The sequence below is a fragment of the Urocampus carinirostris genome, chromosome 11 (genome assembly GCF_059441175.1).
Source record: "Urocampus carinirostris isolate Australia breed hairy pipefish chromosome 11, RoL_Ucar_1.0, whole genome shotgun sequence".
Taxonomy (NCBI): domain Eukaryota; kingdom Metazoa; phylum Chordata; class Actinopteri; order Syngnathiformes; family Syngnathidae; genus Urocampus; species Urocampus carinirostris.
This window is the reverse complement of record NC_142359.1, coordinates 28,723,550-28,743,289: the sequence shown is the minus strand read 5'-3', so window position 1 is coordinate 28,743,289 and position 19,740 is coordinate 28,723,550. Positions and strand designations below refer to the sequence as shown.

Below are 19,740 nucleotides of genomic sequence, written 5' to 3'. Positions count from 1 at the left end.
TGCGGTAGGAATTGGATTATTCTTTTGATCTTGACTGTAGACTCATGAAATTTAGAAAGCCAGTGAGACCCATGGATTTAGGATTCCCTGAATTGGAAAGTATCATAATTGTGTTTTCTTTGCTTATTTAAAAGGACAGTGTGTAATATTTAGTGCCTCCTAGTAGTACAAAAAGAAATGCATCCAATACAAAAACAAAAACAACAACATTGATTTGAACATTAGGCAAAAAATACCTGACCTGTCATTCCAATGTTGTTATAAAAATAAATCATAAGTTGACATTTTTAAACATCTTTTTCACCATGAAAACCTTTCTTAGATCTGCACTAGCCCTTCAACACAGTGCCATCTAGTGGTCAAATATTACACATTGAGGCTTCAATTTCTTTTGAATTGTCATTGAAACTTGAACTGTATTATTGTGTCTTTAAATTCAGAAACAGATCTAGGTCGATTTTAAAACTATATCAGTGCTTATAAATGTAAATTTTGCGACTCTTCATATGTTTACGAACAAAATCAGAGTTGAATGAAACTTAAATAAAACAAGGTTAGTGAACCACGATTAACCGAACTTATGGTTTATCATCAAACACGTAAAACCAAATAAGAGTGTTATTTTACTGTAATATACTGTATGTTAAATGCTGTCTATTGTCTTGTGCATTGTTCAATAAATTGCCGGATATTCGTCCAATTCTTTTGACTCTGGTGTTTCCACTAGCTGGCACGGCGGCTGGGTGGTTAATGCGCAACCCCACAATACCATACTTAATTCTGTCGGGAGTCTCCCGATTCAAATGCTTAATTCCATTCTCCCACCAACAGATTAATTTCTCCTGATTTCAAGATGGCCTCTCCAAAAAGAAATGATTGCACTTCAAGAACCATGTAGAAATTACAGGCTCAATCTTCCATATGTTTCACTGAGAAGACACTGTAGAAAATTTATAGTCTCTATCTTCCGTTTGTTTATGCATAGACCGAGTTAGCGGTTTGTTGATACAGGCTAGCTTGCCTAAATGCAACTGCTACGTTCAAGTCATGAGGTCATTCATTGCTGCAAGTGTGATTTCCAAAGCGAAATGGCAGAAGCAAACCCAGCTAAAAAACGAAAATGTGATTGCAAATACAGTATCATGCTAGATGGCAAAAAGACTTTCCTTTTATCCGTAAGAGTGATAAGGGTGACATGTTTGCTTTTTACAGCCTGGTTGTAAGTAAGCACGTGTTTTTTAACAATTATGCTACTTTTTTTATCAGCTGCTTCATAATGTGGTTACATAAATAAATACATTTTAAGGGAAACAACGCCTTTGTTTATTGACAATTTTTCTTCATTAAAAAGATGCATCAATTTGAGGCGCCGCGGAGGGGGCGGGCATCTCGGGGAAAAATCTCCCAATTTCAAAATGCTGAAACTTAATAAGTACCGTATTTTCCGCACTATAAGGCGCACCTAAAAGTTTTAATTTTTTTCAAAAGCTGACCATGCGCCTTATAATATAGTGCGCCTTATATATGGCTCAATATTAAGTCGCAAGGCCTCGCAACTTACGCAACAGCCGCCGACTCTATTTTCCCCCGAACGTGGAGTAGTCCGCGGTGTATGCTGGGATTTATATACCGGCGTTTCATTGGCTAACCAATGTGTCAATCATCATTTGAATCGATCGCTATTGGCTGAAGTTATTCGGAGCCTCGGATAGGCTAGAGGGCCAAAACAAACCCTGCAATTGGCCGAAAAAGATGCGTCAATCATCAGTTAAATCGATCGCTATTGGCTGAAGTTATTCAGAGCCTCCGATAGGCTAGAGGGCCAAAACAAACCCTGCAATTGGCAGAAAAAGATGACTCTGAATAGCAAGCTTGCTAAAGTACGCCATAAAGAAACATATTTCATTAGTCTGTATTTGTAAACATTTTACTCTCCTGGATTTACTACATTCACGGTTGCAAGAAGACCATGGTTGCGTATCATTATTGACGTGAGAACTTAGGTGAGCTAAGCGGCTTTATATTTTCCCGGTATCTTGTTTTAGAACGATCTTGATGTTGCTGTGATGAGTTGAGTGAATTAAACTCAATTCCAAGTGTTTATTGTCATATGCACAGTAAAGTTGCGAGCGAAAAAGAAAATAGAAACTAAGGAATGGTTGGCATTTCTTGAATCCCAAGACTTTAACCTTCCGAATGATATTTGAAACGATGCATTTGAGTGACATCGTACGGACAACGCATCCGCACATGTCTACGACACGTATTTGCTTCTTTGCAAGCTTTGGGAATGTTAAGGGGGTAATAAGTTTGATTGAATCATCTGACTGTTTTGTCGACATTCCCATTGTAGCGCCTTATAATCCGGTGCGCCTTATCTATGGAAGATATAGGACCAAAAACTATTTTTTTGGGGGTGCGCCCTATAACCCGGTGCGCCCTATAGTGCGGAAAATACGGTATATAGTACGGAGGCCTAGGGTTTAAATCCAGCCTCTGCAGCCTCCCCGTGTGGAGTTTGCATTTTCTCCCTGTGCTTGCGTGGGTGTCATCCCAGGCCCTCCAGTTTCCTCCTACATTCCCAAAAAACACCCATGCAAGTTATGTTAATTGGTCGGTTCGGATTGTCCCTAGGTGTGAATAAGCTAGTGAGTTGTCTGTCTCTGTGTGCCCTGCGACTGGCAACCAGTTCAGGGTGTCCCTTCCCACTGTCCGAAGAGAGCTGGGATGGACTCCAGCACCCCCGCGACTCTAGTGAGGATAAGCGGTGCAGATAATGTATGTATGAATGTTTCCTTTATTAATTTTACCACTCAACAAACTTAAAACTAGTCCTGTAGCGTTTCCTCCCTCTGTCTAACACGCTTGTCAATTGTAAATGCGTTTTAATTAGTAAGGAGAAGCCGTTCCTCCTCCCGAGTCCCCCATCCCTCCCTCTTCCTCGTCCCCCGCCCATCCTCGCGAGCTCCGGGATGAGGAGAGAAGTTCGCCCCGCGGCACCTTCACTCCGCTCTGCAGTCGCTGTCTTCCGGAGGGCGATTGGACCTCGGCAGGCAGGAAGGCGTGAAGTCCGCGTTTTTTTTGTCCGGGGAATAACACACCCGAGCCGGCTAACTTTTTGTTGTTGCTTTATTCGCCTCCATGATGAACAAAGCCGAGAAGGAAAACGAGGCGAGTGAATTCGGCAGCCACGAAGAAGAGGTGAGTGGGCGTGAGAGGGCGCACCTGGTTCTCAAGCACAATTCAAATTTCACGACACGAATAAACGTGACGCCGAAGCTTTTTATTTGATTATACTTGGACGAAGAACATTGAAATAGACCAAAAAGTTGTCACTTTTAACTCGGGACGTCTTTAAGTGGGAATAACTGCTAGCTACCTAAGTTGGCCAAACACCACGACGATATAATTGGGATACTATAGCATTCTTGAGACTTTGCAAGTTCCTTGCGTATTTTCTACGGTTATTTTTTGGGATCATGACAAATTGCATTCGCTGTTTAACGACTTTTATACAGGATATTATTTAAAAAACACACCGCTATGCATAGCAAGCACCATTGAATTTACAGCAAGTGGGGAAATGACCAAGAAAGATGCTGAAATAATAATTTGTGTGGTAAATAAGATAACATTGTTTTTCACAAATTATTTTCTTTTTATTCTACATAGTCTGTTATACTATGAGTATATGGATGCTGCATCGCATTTGTAAGGTTTAATTATTGTCCCAGAGGCCTAATAAGGGGAATTGTAATCATTTATAAGGGGAGCATTGACTAAGCGAATACAGTACTGTACAGATGTGTATTAAATTGCCAGGAACCCTCATTAATCGCGGGATTTACGTTCAGTGATGGGTGAGATCCACAAATTAGAAAGCTTTATTTTATCTTATTTTTACAAATAAAGTTCATTGATACCTCAGCACTTGATTATTGACATTATATCTTTTTGACATTATAAAGAAATAGATGTTTTTGCGCACTCTATTCTTATGCACGGAGCACAATCTGTCTCCAGTTTAAAAAGAATAAATAAAATGTGATTGTTTAAAACCAGAAGTGACAAACTGAAATCTAATGCAATATTTGGATGGTTCATTCATACACAAAGACTTCGTCTCGCTTCAAAATATAGCATTCGTAGATGACGCTTCACACTGAAAAACATCTGTGTCCGGATGATGAAGGTGCTACTCCTGGTATTGTTAATCATGGAAACGAGAACTATCTGTTTTATGTGGTTGAGCAAACCCCTACTCCCCCAAAAAACGGCCCAGAAAGGTGTCTGTGCTGCCTGTTTCTGCCCAAGACACACCATATGAAGTGGTGCCCCCTTCAACCCACACGGTTAAGGGATCTGTGAAGCGTGAGACTATAATACTTGTCTCGATTTTTTTTTTTTTTTTGGTTGTTGTTTAATTTTTAAATACGTTTGATATTTCTTTTTAACGAGGAAGGCGTCTTTAAGCAGAGAAAAGCAGCATTATAACACATAAAATGGTATAGTTAGTGGGTATGCGCTCGGGATCGGTGTTCTAAGACTCCATTGTTCGAGTACTGAAGCAATTTTTTCCCCATAAAAAGTTGTGGTATTTATCTTTATACGTTCCTATGCTTTACAAAATACCTAAAATATGGATAAAAGATATACCGACAACCATAAATGCCTAAAATATGAATAAAATGTGTAACATAACCATGGTTTTCTAACCTTTTTTATGTGATGGCACCTTTTTAAAAAAATATAAAAACCCCGAGGCACCCTGCTTACCTGTCAACCTCATCCAATTGCTCCTCTTATTAATGCTTGCAATTTCATTTGATAAGCGATAATGAACCTTACAAACGCAACGTGGCACCTATTTACTCTCAGCAAGACTGACTATGTAGGGTAGAAAAAATAAAATTTGTGTTAACAGGTTTATTTTATTTACCAGATAAATAACACAATTTTTCAAGCATCTTTCTTAGTTCTTTCCCCATTGGCACTCAATTCAGTGTTGCTTTTTATGCACAGGAGTGTATTCAAAAAACGTATGCTGAAAAAAAATTAAATTTATGATAAAAAATATTGCAGATACAGAAAAATGTACATTGAGAAATGTGGCATTTACATCATTTGATTGTAAAGATTAATGCTTTATGAAAAATATAGTTTGATTCAGAGGGTGGGGGACACAAATGAATATTGGGGACAATGGCATGAAAACAAGAAAATGATAAGTCTTTCTGTAGTACTTTTTAAAAGTGACTGTTTGAATTATTTAGCCCCTCTTAGTGGTCATTCCTTAAAAAACATCAATTTAAATAATAAGAAAAACTCATCATACACACATGCATTTTTTTAATACTTGTAGAGAACTTACTTGTTATTACTGTTGGAGAAATATATATATTCTAAATAACATGAGCATCACCCAGAGTGGGGGTCTCCACATTGTGGCTCATGGGCTATTTGCTTCCCCCGGAAAAATAGTTTGATGCCCCCACCTTAATAAGAATCTTTAAATTAAGAGTGATTGATCTCATATTAATAGTTTTTTTCAAGATCTTATTTTATGTATTTATTTATTTATATTCTTACTAATTCTAATACTCTTTACTACATGTTTGTAACTTATTTTATTTAGGAAAAACATACTTCTTGTAATTAAGGGCTATACAAATAAACATGACTTAACTTATCAGTAGAATGTTTTGATCAGATATTTTATTTTGGAAAACCCCAGCTCACCCAGACCCTAGCTCCTCGGGGGGGCCAAGAAAGTTGAGTTTGAGACCACTGACCTAGAGGCTGACATTATTCTCAGCCATCTTGTTGCTACACGTACCCCCAAAAACGGTGGGACAGAAAAAAAATCAAAGACAAATGGTGTAGTTTCGTCACTTTGAGTCTCCATACTTTGTACTCTTCCTTCTGCGTTTAGCTCTTGTTTTCAGTTGTACGACACATCACAGCGACATCTAGTGGTCAAATGAGCCACAGTCTTATTGAAACATTGTTTCTGCAGGCTGGAATCAAAAGTTTGAGGTGGTCTGCGGGATGTAGTTTTTCCAACCCTGTTCTAATCAAAGCAACCAGTTCTGTGGAGTTTCCTTGTAAAGTCTTTGCACAGACATCCTGGATTGTTTAAAACTTGAGAAAATACCCAGAAAGTTTGACCCAGTTAGTGAGTCGTTCTTATCTTGATTCAAATTGGGTTTTTTATTTTATTTTCGAGTGCATTGTCTAATGCACTATCCTCTCAAAGAACAGTAAAACCTGGGTAATAAATGTTAAGAAGTAAAGTTTAACGAGCCGCGAGGTATGACTCTCATGTGCTCTTAGCGTAATGGCTCACTGATTCACACCAGTAAAGCGCCGATTTGGCGGAAGGGCAGGCTAACCAAACATGGCATTGTGGCAGGCGAAGTATGCATCTAATCTGGAAAGCTTGAGTTAGATAAGCCGGAGAAGTCAGGAGCTATCAGGTGCTCTGGACGTTTTCACGTCGCCAGCCTCTTGGACGGTGCTGATTTTTAGCCAGGGACAAGACCTTGTATGGACCTGAAAGCTAGGCTGGATGCTACAAGTTTTCCATGTGTGTCATGGGGCATTGTACACATTGGATAAGATCTTTTCTACTTAAAGGGCCGTGAAAGCAAAATATTAACATTTGTTTTTTTCAGTGAGAGCTACACCATATATTTTAAGACAAAATTTAACAAAGCTGCCCAACTCCCGACAAAAGCTAATTCTACAGTGCTCCAGTAATAGATAAAAAAACAGCTTCTACCCAAAAAAACCCTCAAGGTTCCGAAATTAAATACTGACAACCAATACCTGGACGAGGATTGTGCAATAATGATAAAGGATAATTAAAGGTGCTGTACGGAAGTTTGAACTTTTCTTCTCGCTGACGCCATCTTCTGGGTTAAGTCGTCATTGCATCCTCTGTCAAGCTTCTTATGTTGGGTGTGCAAGTACGTGCATTTTTTAGAAGCACTAAAATAAACTGATGCTTTTCATATTTTTTCTGATTTTGGTATGCGTTTGGATTGTATTTGAAACAGGCCTTTTCTTATTTTCACCATTTTCCTGATAAACTAACAGAAAACTGGTGATGGGCATAAAGTCACTCTACAACCCCCCCCTTGCCTTCCACCTGACATGTTACGCAGCCCAAACAGCTCTGATATAAGTAAGATAAAACCAGATAGGCGTAACGAAAAAAAAAATTTTTCAAGAGCTTTTTTAACTACTCCTAACCTGTTATTTTATCTTGTGTACATTTTCTTGCACCATCAGGACAGCACTTATAATTTTCATTAGACAAGTTTCAATGACAATCATTTATATTCTGTTTTATTGTATTTTACTGTTTGATGATTTGGTAAAATATCTGAAATAATGGCTTGTGTCTCATATCAACAAATATCTCTCCTAAAATTTGTCTCCCTCCTGCAGTTACTTAAAAAGACATAGTGTATCATTTGACCACTAGATGACGCCGTATATTATATTGCCACAGAAAACGAGTGTTAAAAATCACAAGGAAGAATGCCTAATCTGGATACTCATAGTAAACAAACCTCACCACTTTTCTTCTCATTTTTTGCCAAGGTACAGTAAGTGTTTATTTTACCTCTGAAAAGTGATGGGTCCCGGGGACTCGCATGCTCAAAAATCTATGGGTCCCAACAGAGATCTGTGGGTCCCCAAAATTTAGTGTTATCAAGGTTTAAATTGTAAATCGGCAACAAATATATAATATAAATCTATATATTCATTCAGTTTTAATCATCAAATTATTAATTCATTTTCTGCATCAAATTATTGTTGGTAATATACCGATTAAAGGGATAACCACAAACCTGTCTTTTTAAAATTTTCTCCTTTTATACTTCCTTTTTTTCTTAACTTTTTATACAACATAATTCGTAATATCAATCATCAAAGCAAGTGAGCCGTTTGAGAGCCGTCTCTTTTTAATGAGTTGAGCCAAAAAAGCCGGTTCTCTAAAAAAAGACGGACTTCCTTTCACTACACAACTCAAACTCGTTTGACTTGATTGATTTGCCGTTTCGTGATAGTCGGTGTATACCTGATGGTACCCATCATTGACAAATTTGCGTTTTTCCTTACAGATTTTCTCGTACGTCGTACACGTCTTAAAATGCATAAAAAATGTACTTTGTACGGCAAAAACGTACAGATTGACAGGTATAAATTTCTCCGCCGTTTTTTTTTGTGCCGGAATTATTGCCGTTGTTATCACTTTCTGCATTATGTTTCGACTTATTACTGACAAGGGAAGAATAATACACAATGTCCTTTTAAGATCATTGAGGTTCATTTTAACCATCATTTTTGTCTTTTAATAATGGTTTCAAAACAAATTACAAGCAGAGATCATATGTTAGAATTTCACAAAATACTGCAAAAAAGGACACAGCTGTAGTTACCGTCAACTATGTGACATGGTTACAGTTCTAACCTTGGGAATAAAGTGATCAATACATGTCCTCCATTCCATTTTTTAGATGCAAATGTTCAAAATCTTTGAAATCAGTAAACATCCGTTTTAAAGGTGCTACATGTACCTTGAAATAAGGACTAAGGGGCTCAAAAACAGTTTCCCAAGGGCCACCATTACTTTAAACAAAAATATATCTTTTCAGTTGCATTGAAAAATGGGTACACATACCTTAGATGTCCAATTTTTAGGGTATATTTATTGTTGCGAAATGTTAATGCGCAACTTTTCATTACAGTTTTGTTCCAATTCACTTTCTCGTTTTATTATTTTTACATTTTAGGCCAGTCTCCAAGCTTAGCAAACTTTTCAAGTAGTCTTTTTTTGTTGTTGGCTGTATCCGGGCTAAATGGCTTCAAAGCTTTCGAAGTTTTGCTATTCGTAGTTGGTTTTGACACCGCCTTTTCTGTATGTTACTGCTCGAGACAGAGACTCAATTGCGACCATCAAAGATTATGTTCACGTGAAGATGCCTCAGTCTTTTGGAAAAACATGTCTGGCAACAATAGTCGACTTTGGAATTCAGTGTCGACTACTTCTATTATCGATTTTTATTTAACAACGTTGACCAATCATTGCAGCCCTAGATGTTACATGCGTGAGGTCCGATTGAGACGTTGTGTTGCGTCTCCGTGTGGGCTTCTTTACAAGAGAGAACCCAAAGAGATTTGACTCGAGCGAATGTGGCGCATCTCTCTGGGGGTGCTCTCATCGGGCGCCGTGACCTTTTTGCTACATGGGGGAGCGTGGGGGAGGCCACCAGCGTTTGTAGCACGCCTGCCCGCTATCTATGAAAAGGGCAAACTGATATGTTAAAGCAGTGTGACGTGAAACTTTACAGGAGGTTCAGGGAAAAAAATTCCAATGTCCAGCTAATGAAGATGATCTAAAAAGCTTAGTGCTTTTGCGCAGTATCCCCCCACCCCTCCTCCGAGATCCGCCGTCTGATAGGTTAGAGTTTATTTATACAAGCGGCGGGGGAATTGTCATCTTATCTGAGCCATTTGTCAGCTGTGGGACAAGAGCTATTTGAAAAGACAACAACAAGGCTTACCGTCACCAGCGGCTGGCCAAAGAGTCCAAGCAGAAGATGCCGACTCTGGCCAATACGTCAGGGTAGAGCGGGCAATATGTCAACCCACAGAAAAAAACATTTTTTTTCTCTTTTCCGCCCTTTCTTGATTAGCACAAACTTTTATTAAAGGCCGGGCGCATTGTTTGAGGTGTTGTTAAAAAAAGTTGAAGTCTCTACGAAGTATGTGTTAACAATACCCAACTGAGTTCAAAGAGCCCTTATGCCCTTTTCTACACCGCAGTTTTCTGCTTTTATCTTTTAGCAAAGCTGCTAAGTACAGAACACATTAGGTAGGAGGTGTGGAGAATGAGGAGGGATGTGGAGAGTGACTACATGCTCGTCCCACGTTTTTTTTCTTTCTATTTGTTAGTGTTGCATGAAAATGGTGAAAGAGTTTATAAGAGTTTGTCTTAAAATTGCATGTACTTGCATGTGTATCAAAAGGAGCTTGGCCGAGGCTGCAATGATGACACAAGCCAGAGAAGGCGGCCGCAAGTAAAATAGTTTCAAATTCCGAACAGCTCCTTTATGCCAAAGTTAATTAGTGTTCCGTTAATTTCATCTGTGAATTTTAAATTCTGTAAATCCTCGTTTATTGTGGATAATTGTGGACCAGACCGCCCATAGATTTGTGAAAATCCGCCAAGGATTACCCTGCCTCCATTATTGACATGCGCCGTGTAGATAATGAATCACAGCCACACCAGTGCTGTTCATTTATGGCAAACAGAAAAGAAAAAAGCCACCACACATGACACAAAAGTACTCTCTTGGACCCTGCTCTCAGCAATTGTTAACTCGGTTTAATGGATCACTCCGAAAATAGTGCAGTCCATTTTTGGCAGGCCGCCTTGGCTCACTTCAGCGGCCCTAACCAAACCCCACCCACTCTGCTGGCCCGGGTCTCAGCAATAGTCGATCAGGAATGCTGGTTCACGGAATTTCATTTTAGGCGGGTCAGAATGGCACGCCTCCTGACATATGACTTTGCCCGGCCCCCACTTACAGTAATATGGGATTGGGGATAATGGATTGCGGCCACATGAGAGCTGTTGATACTAGGGGGAAAAACAACAACAACAAAAAAGCCGCCATGCCCTAACAAAAGTGCACTCTGCCAGTCCCTGCTGATTGCGGCCGCACGAGTGCAGTTCACTTTTTTGTGGAAAGCAAGGCAAAAATGAGCTGCCAAACTGCGCTCTGCTGGCCCCCTTCAATATGCAATTGGGGGTAATGGAATATTTTTTAACTCTCTGTGCCATGAGGCTGTGGACCACAAAGTAGCGAGGGTGAGGTTTTGTCAGGGGTTCTGAAAAACCTTTTTCTTTAAAATCAAGGCTCGTTCAAAGATGTTCACTTTCTTTTCTTATTACTAAAAATACCTGAACATGTTCTTAAGTTAAAATTATAAACACAACAATTGCCATCTTTAAAACATAATTAGAAACAGTTAATTCAACAATCCAACATTTAAAACGGAAAAAGATTAATTTGAACTTGTTAAAAAAGTTACTTGAACTTAAGTCATTTTTAGCTGTCTAATGCAGACTCCCCTGCCGAACAGAGCCCCCCCCAAATGCGCTTTATTTGTCGAAATTAAAAAAGGAAACCAAGCAGGTTTGAATGAAGGTGGTTGTGCGGATTAATACTGGAGGAAAGGAAGCATCAGGGGAGGAAGGCAACAAGAACAAGATAACGCCAGCTAAAGGAAAAAAACTGGGAGTGGCAGATGGAAGGAAACCACGGGAAGAGAGATAAAAGTCCTCTACAGAAAAGTCTTCAAAAAGTGATGCCCACAAGGCAAAGGAAGTCTGCCATTTCACTTGAAGGTGGCCATTTTAGCTTCATTTTAGAAATATCAAAGCTATAATGGTTTTTGACAACATTCCAGAAATAAAATTTTGGATTTACATTATGCCAAAAGCATTTTTGTAGCATGCTAACATTGCCATGTTTACATGGACACTAACAAGAAAGTCAACCCAATAATGATCTTGGCAATCATTAATTGTATTGCTGTGATCGGTCACTTCTTTGTGCTTTGTACTTTGCAGCCTCAGTGCATCACAGGTTGAAAAATATTCTGCAATCCGTTATCCCAAATCGCATATTGCCGCAAGTGGGAGCTAGTAGAGTGCATTTTGTCTTACCTGGTGGCTCTTTTTTGCCACTAAAAAGTAAACTGCGCTTGTGCGGCCGTGTTCTATTTTACTGATCGCATATTGCTGCAAATGGGAACTGGCAGAAGGCACTTTTGTCAAAAGGCGTGCAGTTCTTGCCAGCGTATGATGAAACGCACAGTTTTGGCAGCAATCCGATATCCCCAATCGAGGCCGACAGAGCACATTTTTTTTTTCGGTTCGGGTTGCTTTGTACCTTACGGCCATAGTGCATCGGGGTTGAAAATATTCTAAAAATATACAAAATGAATTGCACTTGTCCGGCCCAAAATGTTATCCCCAATCCCATATTGCTGCAAGTAAGGACCGGCAGAAGGCACTTTTGTCAGGACCTGTGGCGTTCTGGCCTGCTTAAAACGAATGCATGGTTGTGGAAGCTATCCGTTATCCTTAGTTGACTATTGCTGAGCGCAGGAGCTGGCACGGTGCATTTTTCGGGGGGTTTGGGCTGCTGATGCGTGCCATCATGGCCTTCCATCGTGGCCTGCCTAAAATAAACTGCACAATTTTGGCCGTGATCCATTATCCCCAGGCAATCATTGCTGAAAGCAAGGGCCGCGAGAGCAAATAGTTTTCATGCGTGGTTGCTCTAAGTTCTGTTCTTTCTGCCTAAATCACACAGCATTTGTGCGGCCGTGAACTATTATTCCTGGTCGTTTATTGCTGCGAGCGGGCCTGTCAGAACACATGTTAAAAAATAGGTTACTTCGTGGATTTTTGTATATCGCGGGGGCTTCTGGTCCCCATTAACCATTATAAATGAGGGATTACAATAGTAGTATTTTTGTGTGTTTTCGTGTTATGTTTATGTATTATTGTTATTTAATGAAACAAAGCTAATTCGTGTTGTATCTTTTCTTGAGGTTAACATCTTAAGTTTCTTTTCTTTGTAATTAAAATACACTTTTACAAGTCACGGTGAGTGCCGCTCTTGTTTGGTTAAAACGCAAGAGTGTGTCCGCCCGTGGAGCTTCCCGTGGGAGTGGACGCTTTGAAAAGTTAACCTGTTGGAACATTTACAGCTCGTTTTAATTGTTGCTTCGAAGGTAACGTGACTACTCGGGATGCACTCAAACTCCCTCTCCGCAATGAACTTTACCCAACCTCTGACCTGCACCTCCGCCCTTCGCAAATCCCAAGTGAAACTCAAACCTTTGACCCATTCATTACCAGACAAAAAGAGACATCCTTTTATGGAAGCAAGAATCCGAAGCACTTGTGATGCTAAAGGTTTTATAGTTTATGTAAAAACAGACAACTCTTAATAATTTATCCTTTTATTAAACGATGAATGGTTTTTATATAAGAGTAATCTTAATTTCTATCTCGCCTCTTGATATTTTAGATCAGCAACTTTATCGTTTCACAAATTCAAATCTTTGTATTTACAAATGTTACGATCATTCAGTTTCACAGATAGGCGATTAAAAAAGGACGTATATTTTTTGACCTCTAGATGTTGCATTATTGCGTGATGTAACAGAAAAAAACTGGAAGAATACAGAATATGGAAAATCAAAGTGACCAAATCACACAATTTTTCTCATTTTTTTCAAGCTTTTGGCAAGTTATTTTATTGGGGGGGACCAGGAAAAGCAAGATGGCGGAAAATCGTCAGTTCCCTCTGGGTGAGGCTCATGTTATGTAAAACGGATGCAAATTTCTTTACCTACGCATATTTAAAAAATGCACTTTTATACGATTGTTCATGTATTTTTAATTTGTCTATGCGTTTATCTGTCTATCCTTCTATCCGTCTATCTGTCTATCTCTCTATGATCCTGTTTCGACTCAAATAACAACAACAATAATAATACATACAGTCCCTTCATCTTCTGGTTGCTAAAGCTACATACCACATTACAAAGATGAGCTAGATCTTAGCATTGGCGGGCCGCGATGTGTGACAATACTGACACTGAGGAAAAACCATCTTGTTCCATATACGCTTTATTAAAAACTTTGGTATTTATGGTTGTTTAGTTACATGTTTAATTCATATTTTGGGTATTTTGGTATGTGTAAGAATGTATAAAAAGAAATCCAATTTGTTTAGGAAAAAAGTTTCAGTCCTTGAACACCGATCCTAAATGGATTATGGTCAAGTACTGAGGGATTACTGTGCTAGTTACCTTGTTTTACAAGTTACTGTAATCATTCCACCCCTAATTTTAATTAATTATCAATATGAAATGTTGTTCTTTTCCTCAACTCAAAATTTGCAGTTGGGTGCAATGGAAATCAAACCTGGGTCGCAGCATTGATAGCGCAGAATCCCAACCACTGGATGACATATGAAAAAGCTTTCGATTTTACCTTATCGTCACACTATTTATTCACAATACTACAGGCAAAGTTGTTTTTTTTGTGCATTTCACATAACACAATTACAATGAATCCTATTCTATCCTTCTATTATATTTTAAGTTGTTTCCCTCGTTCACACGTAAACAGGTGATCAATTATCTTTATTTTGGGATGGTTCAAATCAGTATGATGGAGGTCTTTACTATAACACCGTATCAAGGGAGGACTCCTGGATTATTATTATTTTTTTTTTACTTCCCATGCGAACAATGCCTCGGAAAACCAAGCAGCGTCCCGGAAAGGGATTTTGTTTGGCCTTGGAATGTCTCATTAAAAACTCTGTGTGACTTCCGCCCATATTTGCTGAATTTAATTGACTGTTTTTTTTTTTTTGGGAGCGGCTCAAATGAGGGACATTGACCTTGGTGCGATTGGAGATGATTAGCGTTTGTTTCGACCCCACTCTCTGCGAATGTGCATGTGTTTGTTCCGCAGCCAAGTTAATAGTTAGAGAACCTTCAAGCCAAATACGGCCTAACCTTGATGCAGTCACTACACTACTACTATTTGGCATCGTTTCTCCCTCACTAAAGTTCCACCTTGAACAAAAAGCTTTTATTTAGTTTTCTGTCCTGTTTGTCTAGTCACTCCTCTCACAAAGAGGAACAAAGAACAAATGACGACATTTTTAGTTGCTTTAGGTTTTCCTCCATATATTTACAATGGGGGAAAATGTAGTGTTGTAGTGGGTTTTACATAATTCACCCACGGAACCATTGTTTAGTTAGCGAGTTCCTAGGGGGACTCTTAATTCGGCCGGCTCGAGCCACTCTCGTGTTTGTTTTTGTTATTGCAAGTTTAAATGTCATTAAAGCAGCTTATGTTGGCACTTTTGTTTGACACTCCGCCTACGACTCCCGTCTCTGCTCGCTACATTGGTGACCCCGACATTAGTCTCGTGGAAGTTTCCGAGGCCGTGCATAATACTGAGCATACCGACATGGCATACGCGCCCGTTCTCAAGCTCCCCGAGTTCTGGGAGTCATCGGCGTTAACATGGTTCGCACAAGCAGAGGCTCAATTCGCCCTGCACGGAATCACTGATAATGACTCTCGCTATTACCACGTGGTGTCTGCTCTGGGGAGCTCAACTGCAGCCAGAGCGGTGAGCTTCATCACATCCCCTCCTGAACTGGATAAATATAAGGGACTGAAGGCATATCTCCTCAGAATCTTTGAACTGTCGCGTTCTGAGCGTGCTCGACGCCTCCTTGCTATTCAGGGCTTAGGAGACAGTAAGCCATCGGATCACTTGGAAATGATGTTAAACTTGCTTGGCACCGAAGAGCCAAATTTTCTTTTTATTGAACTTTTTCTGCGTCACATGCCACCGCATGTCCAGACGGCGCTTGCGAATACAACCATTACAGATCCGCGTGCACTGGCAGAGGAAGCGGACCGGTTTTTCCTGGCCACACATAGATACACACATGAGGTGCTGGCCCCTACACGCACCTACACACCATCAAGTGCGACGCCCCCAGCCAGCAAGGCACGCGCGGCCACTGACGATCAGAATGTGTCAGGTCTGTGTTACTACCATGCACATTTTGGGCCCAGGGCCAAGAAGTGCCGTCCTCCTTGCACCTCCAATGCGACGGGAAACTTCAAGGCCTGCACTCTGTAGCGGCCGTGAGTGCAGGCGCAAGAAACCGGCTACTGTTCATCCGGGACGCCATCTCCGGCCAAAAGTTCTTGTGTGACACCGGCGCCCAGAGGAGCGTCCTCCCTGCCACTGTGGACGATGTGGGGGGGGAACACATGGACCTCCATTAACTTCTGCCAATGACACCCCCATCCGCACATACGGGACATGGACAGTGGACGTGTGTTTTGGGGGTCAGCAGTTTACATGGGACTTTGTCACTGCGGATATTGCTTTTCCTCTTCTTGGTGCAGATTTTCTGTGTGCCAATGGATTACTCGTCGATGTGAAAAATGGCCGCCTCGTTGACGCATTGAATTTCTCCTCCCTCGCGTGTGTCCGCGACAAAGGGATTTTTGAGGGTCTGTCCAGCTCTCTCTTGGACGGTGATATTTACCACCGGCTCCTTGCTGAGTTCCCCAGTCTGGCGAAGCCCACCTTCTCAGCCTCCACGACCAGACATGGGGTTGAGCACCACATTGAAACCAAGGGGCCCCCTGTTCATGCCAGGGCCCGACGACTCAATCCAGACAGACTGGCAGCTGCTAAATCCGAATTTGCTAACATGGAACGTCTCGGCATCATTCGCCGATCAGACAGCCCCTGGGCCTCTCCACTACACATGGTCCCGAAACCAGGCGGTGGCTGGCGCCCATGCGGGGACTATCGCCGCCTTAACGAGGCTACCACGCCTGACCGTTACCCAGTCCCGCACATTCAAGACTTCTCTGCACACCTGGCGGGCAAACTTCTCTTTTCCAAGGTGGACCTAGTGCGGGGATACCACCAACTGCCAGTGCATCCCTCAGATATACCGAAGACGGCCGTGATAACTTCATTTGGGTTGTTCGAATTTCTCAGGATGCCGTTCGGACTGAAAAATGCTGCTCACTCCTTCCAAAGGCTGATGGATTCAGTGCTCAGGGACATGCCTTTTGTGTTCGTCTACCTGGACGACGTCCTTGTTGCCAGCTCCTCAGAAGAGGAACACTTGGAGCACCTCAGCGACCTCTTCACCAAGCTCAGTCAGCATGGCCTGATTATAAATCCCGCGAAATGTGTTTTTGGCGTACCCTCCATCCACTTCCTCGGGCATCTCATCACCAAGGATGGGGCTTCCCCCCTACCGTCTAAGGTAGAGGCCGTCTCCACCTTTCCTCAGCCGCCAACAGCACGGGGCCTCAGGGAGTTTCTCGGCATGGTGACATTCTACCATAGGTTTATTCGCCGAGCCGCTGATGTCATGCGCCCACCCTACGAGGCCCTCAAGGGTAGGTCACCCAATCAAGCTGTTGAATGGACCGCTGAGAGGACCAAGGCATTCGAGGACACAAAAACCGCGCTGTGCCAGGCAGCCATGCTGGCTCACCCAGCCCCCGGAGCCCCAGTCGCACTGACTACAGACGCATCAGACCTAGCAGTGGGTGCCGTGTTCGAGCAGTGGGTTGACAATGCTTGGTAGCCACTCGCCTTTTTTAGACGCCAGCTGGTCCCCAGAGAACGTAAATACAGTGCATTCGACAGAGAACTACTTGCCATCTGGTTGGCGATTCGCCACTTCCGTTTCATCTTGGAGGGCCGTGAGTTCATCGTCTTTGTTGGGGCTTGATTATTCCAGTATGAGTGTGGACCAGGCTTCTGATAACGGCGTCCAAACGCTCAAGAGCTCAGACACTGGTTTGCGGCTGGAGGAGGTTGCGGTCGGAGACTCAGGGGCCAAGCTTTGTTGTGACCTCTCTATGGGTTGGCCTAGGCCGCTTGTCCCTGCTGGCTGGTTTTTGAGGCAATACACGGCCTGTCTCATCCTGGCAGGAAAGCATCCATTAAGTTAGTGGCCCAGAGGTTTGTGTGGAAAGGGATGAGAAAGGACGTCCGGGATTGGGTCGACTCATGCGTGGCATGTCAACGCGCCAAAGTGCACTGTCACATCAAGGCCCCATTGGTACCATTCGCCATCCCCGAACGGAAGTTTGACCACGTTAACATTGACCTGGTGGGCCCACTGCCTCCTTCACACGGTTTCACTTACCTCCTGGCAATGGTGGACAGGACGACCCGTTGGCCTGAAGCAGTTCCGCTGACTTCCACCTCAGCTGTCGATGTGGCCCGGGCGTTCATCGGCACATGGGTCGCCCGTTTTGGACCCCCTGCAGATCTCTCATCTGACAGGGGCGCACAGTTCACCTACGAGGTGTGGAACACGGTTGCCGAGAGCCTGTGAGTCAAACTTCACCGCACCACTGCCTACCACCCCCAGGCTAACGGGTTGTGCGAGCGGTTCCACCGCTCGATGAAAGCGGCCCTGCGCGCCAGCCTGACCGATGGGGACTGGGTCGATAAGCTACCCTGGGTCATGCTGGGACTGAGGACCGCTCCCAAAGAGGACCTTCAGTGCTCTTCAGCTGAGTTGGTTTACGATCAAGTGCTGCGGGTGCCAGGTGATTTCATCCCAGACCCAACGACACCCTGGGCTGCATCCAGGTAGAAGTCCATCTTGCAGGGCACTGCGCGAGCGTTTGTGCCTATCCCCACATCGCGACACGGCAGGCCAGTTTCCCTCCAACCTGCGCTCGGCTGGTTTTGTTTTCATTCGCTACGATGCCCACCGCGGACCATTCCGTCCTCCTTATGATGGACCGTTTAAGGTCCTGCAGCATGGTGACAAGACCATGGTCGTGGACATTGGTAGTAGGCCAGACTGTCTCCGTGGACAGGGTTAAGCCTGCCCACATGGATATGTCCAAGCCATTGGAACTGGCCCAAGCCCCACCGCGCGGCCGTCTTCCTGCGGCACGACCCTCCGGTCCCGTGGGTACCCACTCTGACCCTCCGCCCCCAGCAACTGTGGGCTCTCCAACTGAGTCCACAAGCCCTCACCCCCCCACTGTTCTAGCTCCTTGTACCCGCAGTGGCCGGGTCAGCGTCCCAACCAGGCACAGAGACTTTGACTATGGGTGAATTCTGGGGGGGCTTGTGTAGTGGGTTTTACATAATTCACCCATGGAACCATTGTTTAGTTATCGAGTTCCTAGGGGGACTCTTAATTCGGCCGGCTCGTGCCACTCTCGTGTTTGTTTTTGTTATTGCTTAAATGTCATTAAAGCAGCTTTCGTTGGCACCTTTGTTTGACACTCCGCCTACGACTCCCGTCTCTGCTCGCTACATAATAACTACAGAATAATCCAGATTTTTGATTTGATCATTAGGACAACCCATGGCAGGCAAAACCACAGAATTTTTTTTTTCTACGATTAAAGTACCGTATTTCCACACTAGATTCGTGTATAACCATTGCACATTCTATACACTTACAGTCTATAATAGAACAATTTTTGATCAGTTGACATGGAATGTATTGGAAATCGAACCCAAGTCGCGGCAGTTATAACGCAGAAACCTTAACTACCACACTACTAGTGATACAGATAACCTAGGAAAATGCATTAGATTTCATCTGATAATCACACTACAGTATTATATACTATCATGAATGGTAGAAAATGGAGAAAATGGGAAGTCGTCCTGAAAGATATATATAAATGCTAAAATGCACAAAGGAAACAACTCTTTTAGTGTATCTGATGTTGAATTTGGTTTTGCATTAAAATGGTGTGATAACACGATAAAAGCCTAATTCCTTCACTGTTAGTCTAGTGGTTAAGTCTCAGCACTCTCACTGCCACAATCTGGATTTGATTCTCGTTGCATACAAAACTTTGCGATTATGGTCAGAGATGTTTTTCGATTGATCAATCATTGGACAAATATGATCCAATACCGTAAAACCTCATTTAGTTACACACATATAAGTACTGTTAACTTTTCCAATTGTTTCCTCACTGTTTTTATTATGGCAATTTGTTGAGGACCGCCTTAAAGTCCGGAAAATAACGTACATAAAAAAGAGATTACCGAATATTTTTCAACCAGCTATGCACTAAGTCCGTTGAGT

The 19,740-nt window shown here is 42.3% G+C and overlaps 1 protein-coding gene across 2 annotated transcripts in view; it reads left to right on the top strand.

Moving 5' to 3' along the window:
* Positions 1–2,990: 2,990 nt before the first annotated feature.
* Positions 2,991–19,740, top strand: part of LOC148357005 (RNA-binding protein with multiple splicing-like) — a 50,391-nt gene continuing 33,641 nt past the window's right edge. For both annotated transcript variants that reach the window (XM_088347139.1, XM_088347140.1), the window contains exon 1: positions 2,991–3,201. In XM_088347139.1, coding sequence (XP_088203265.1) covers positions 3,142–3,201 — 60 coding nt within the window. In that variant the 5' untranslated portion in view covers positions 2,991–3,141. The remainder of the gene's footprint in view (positions 3,202–19,740) is intronic.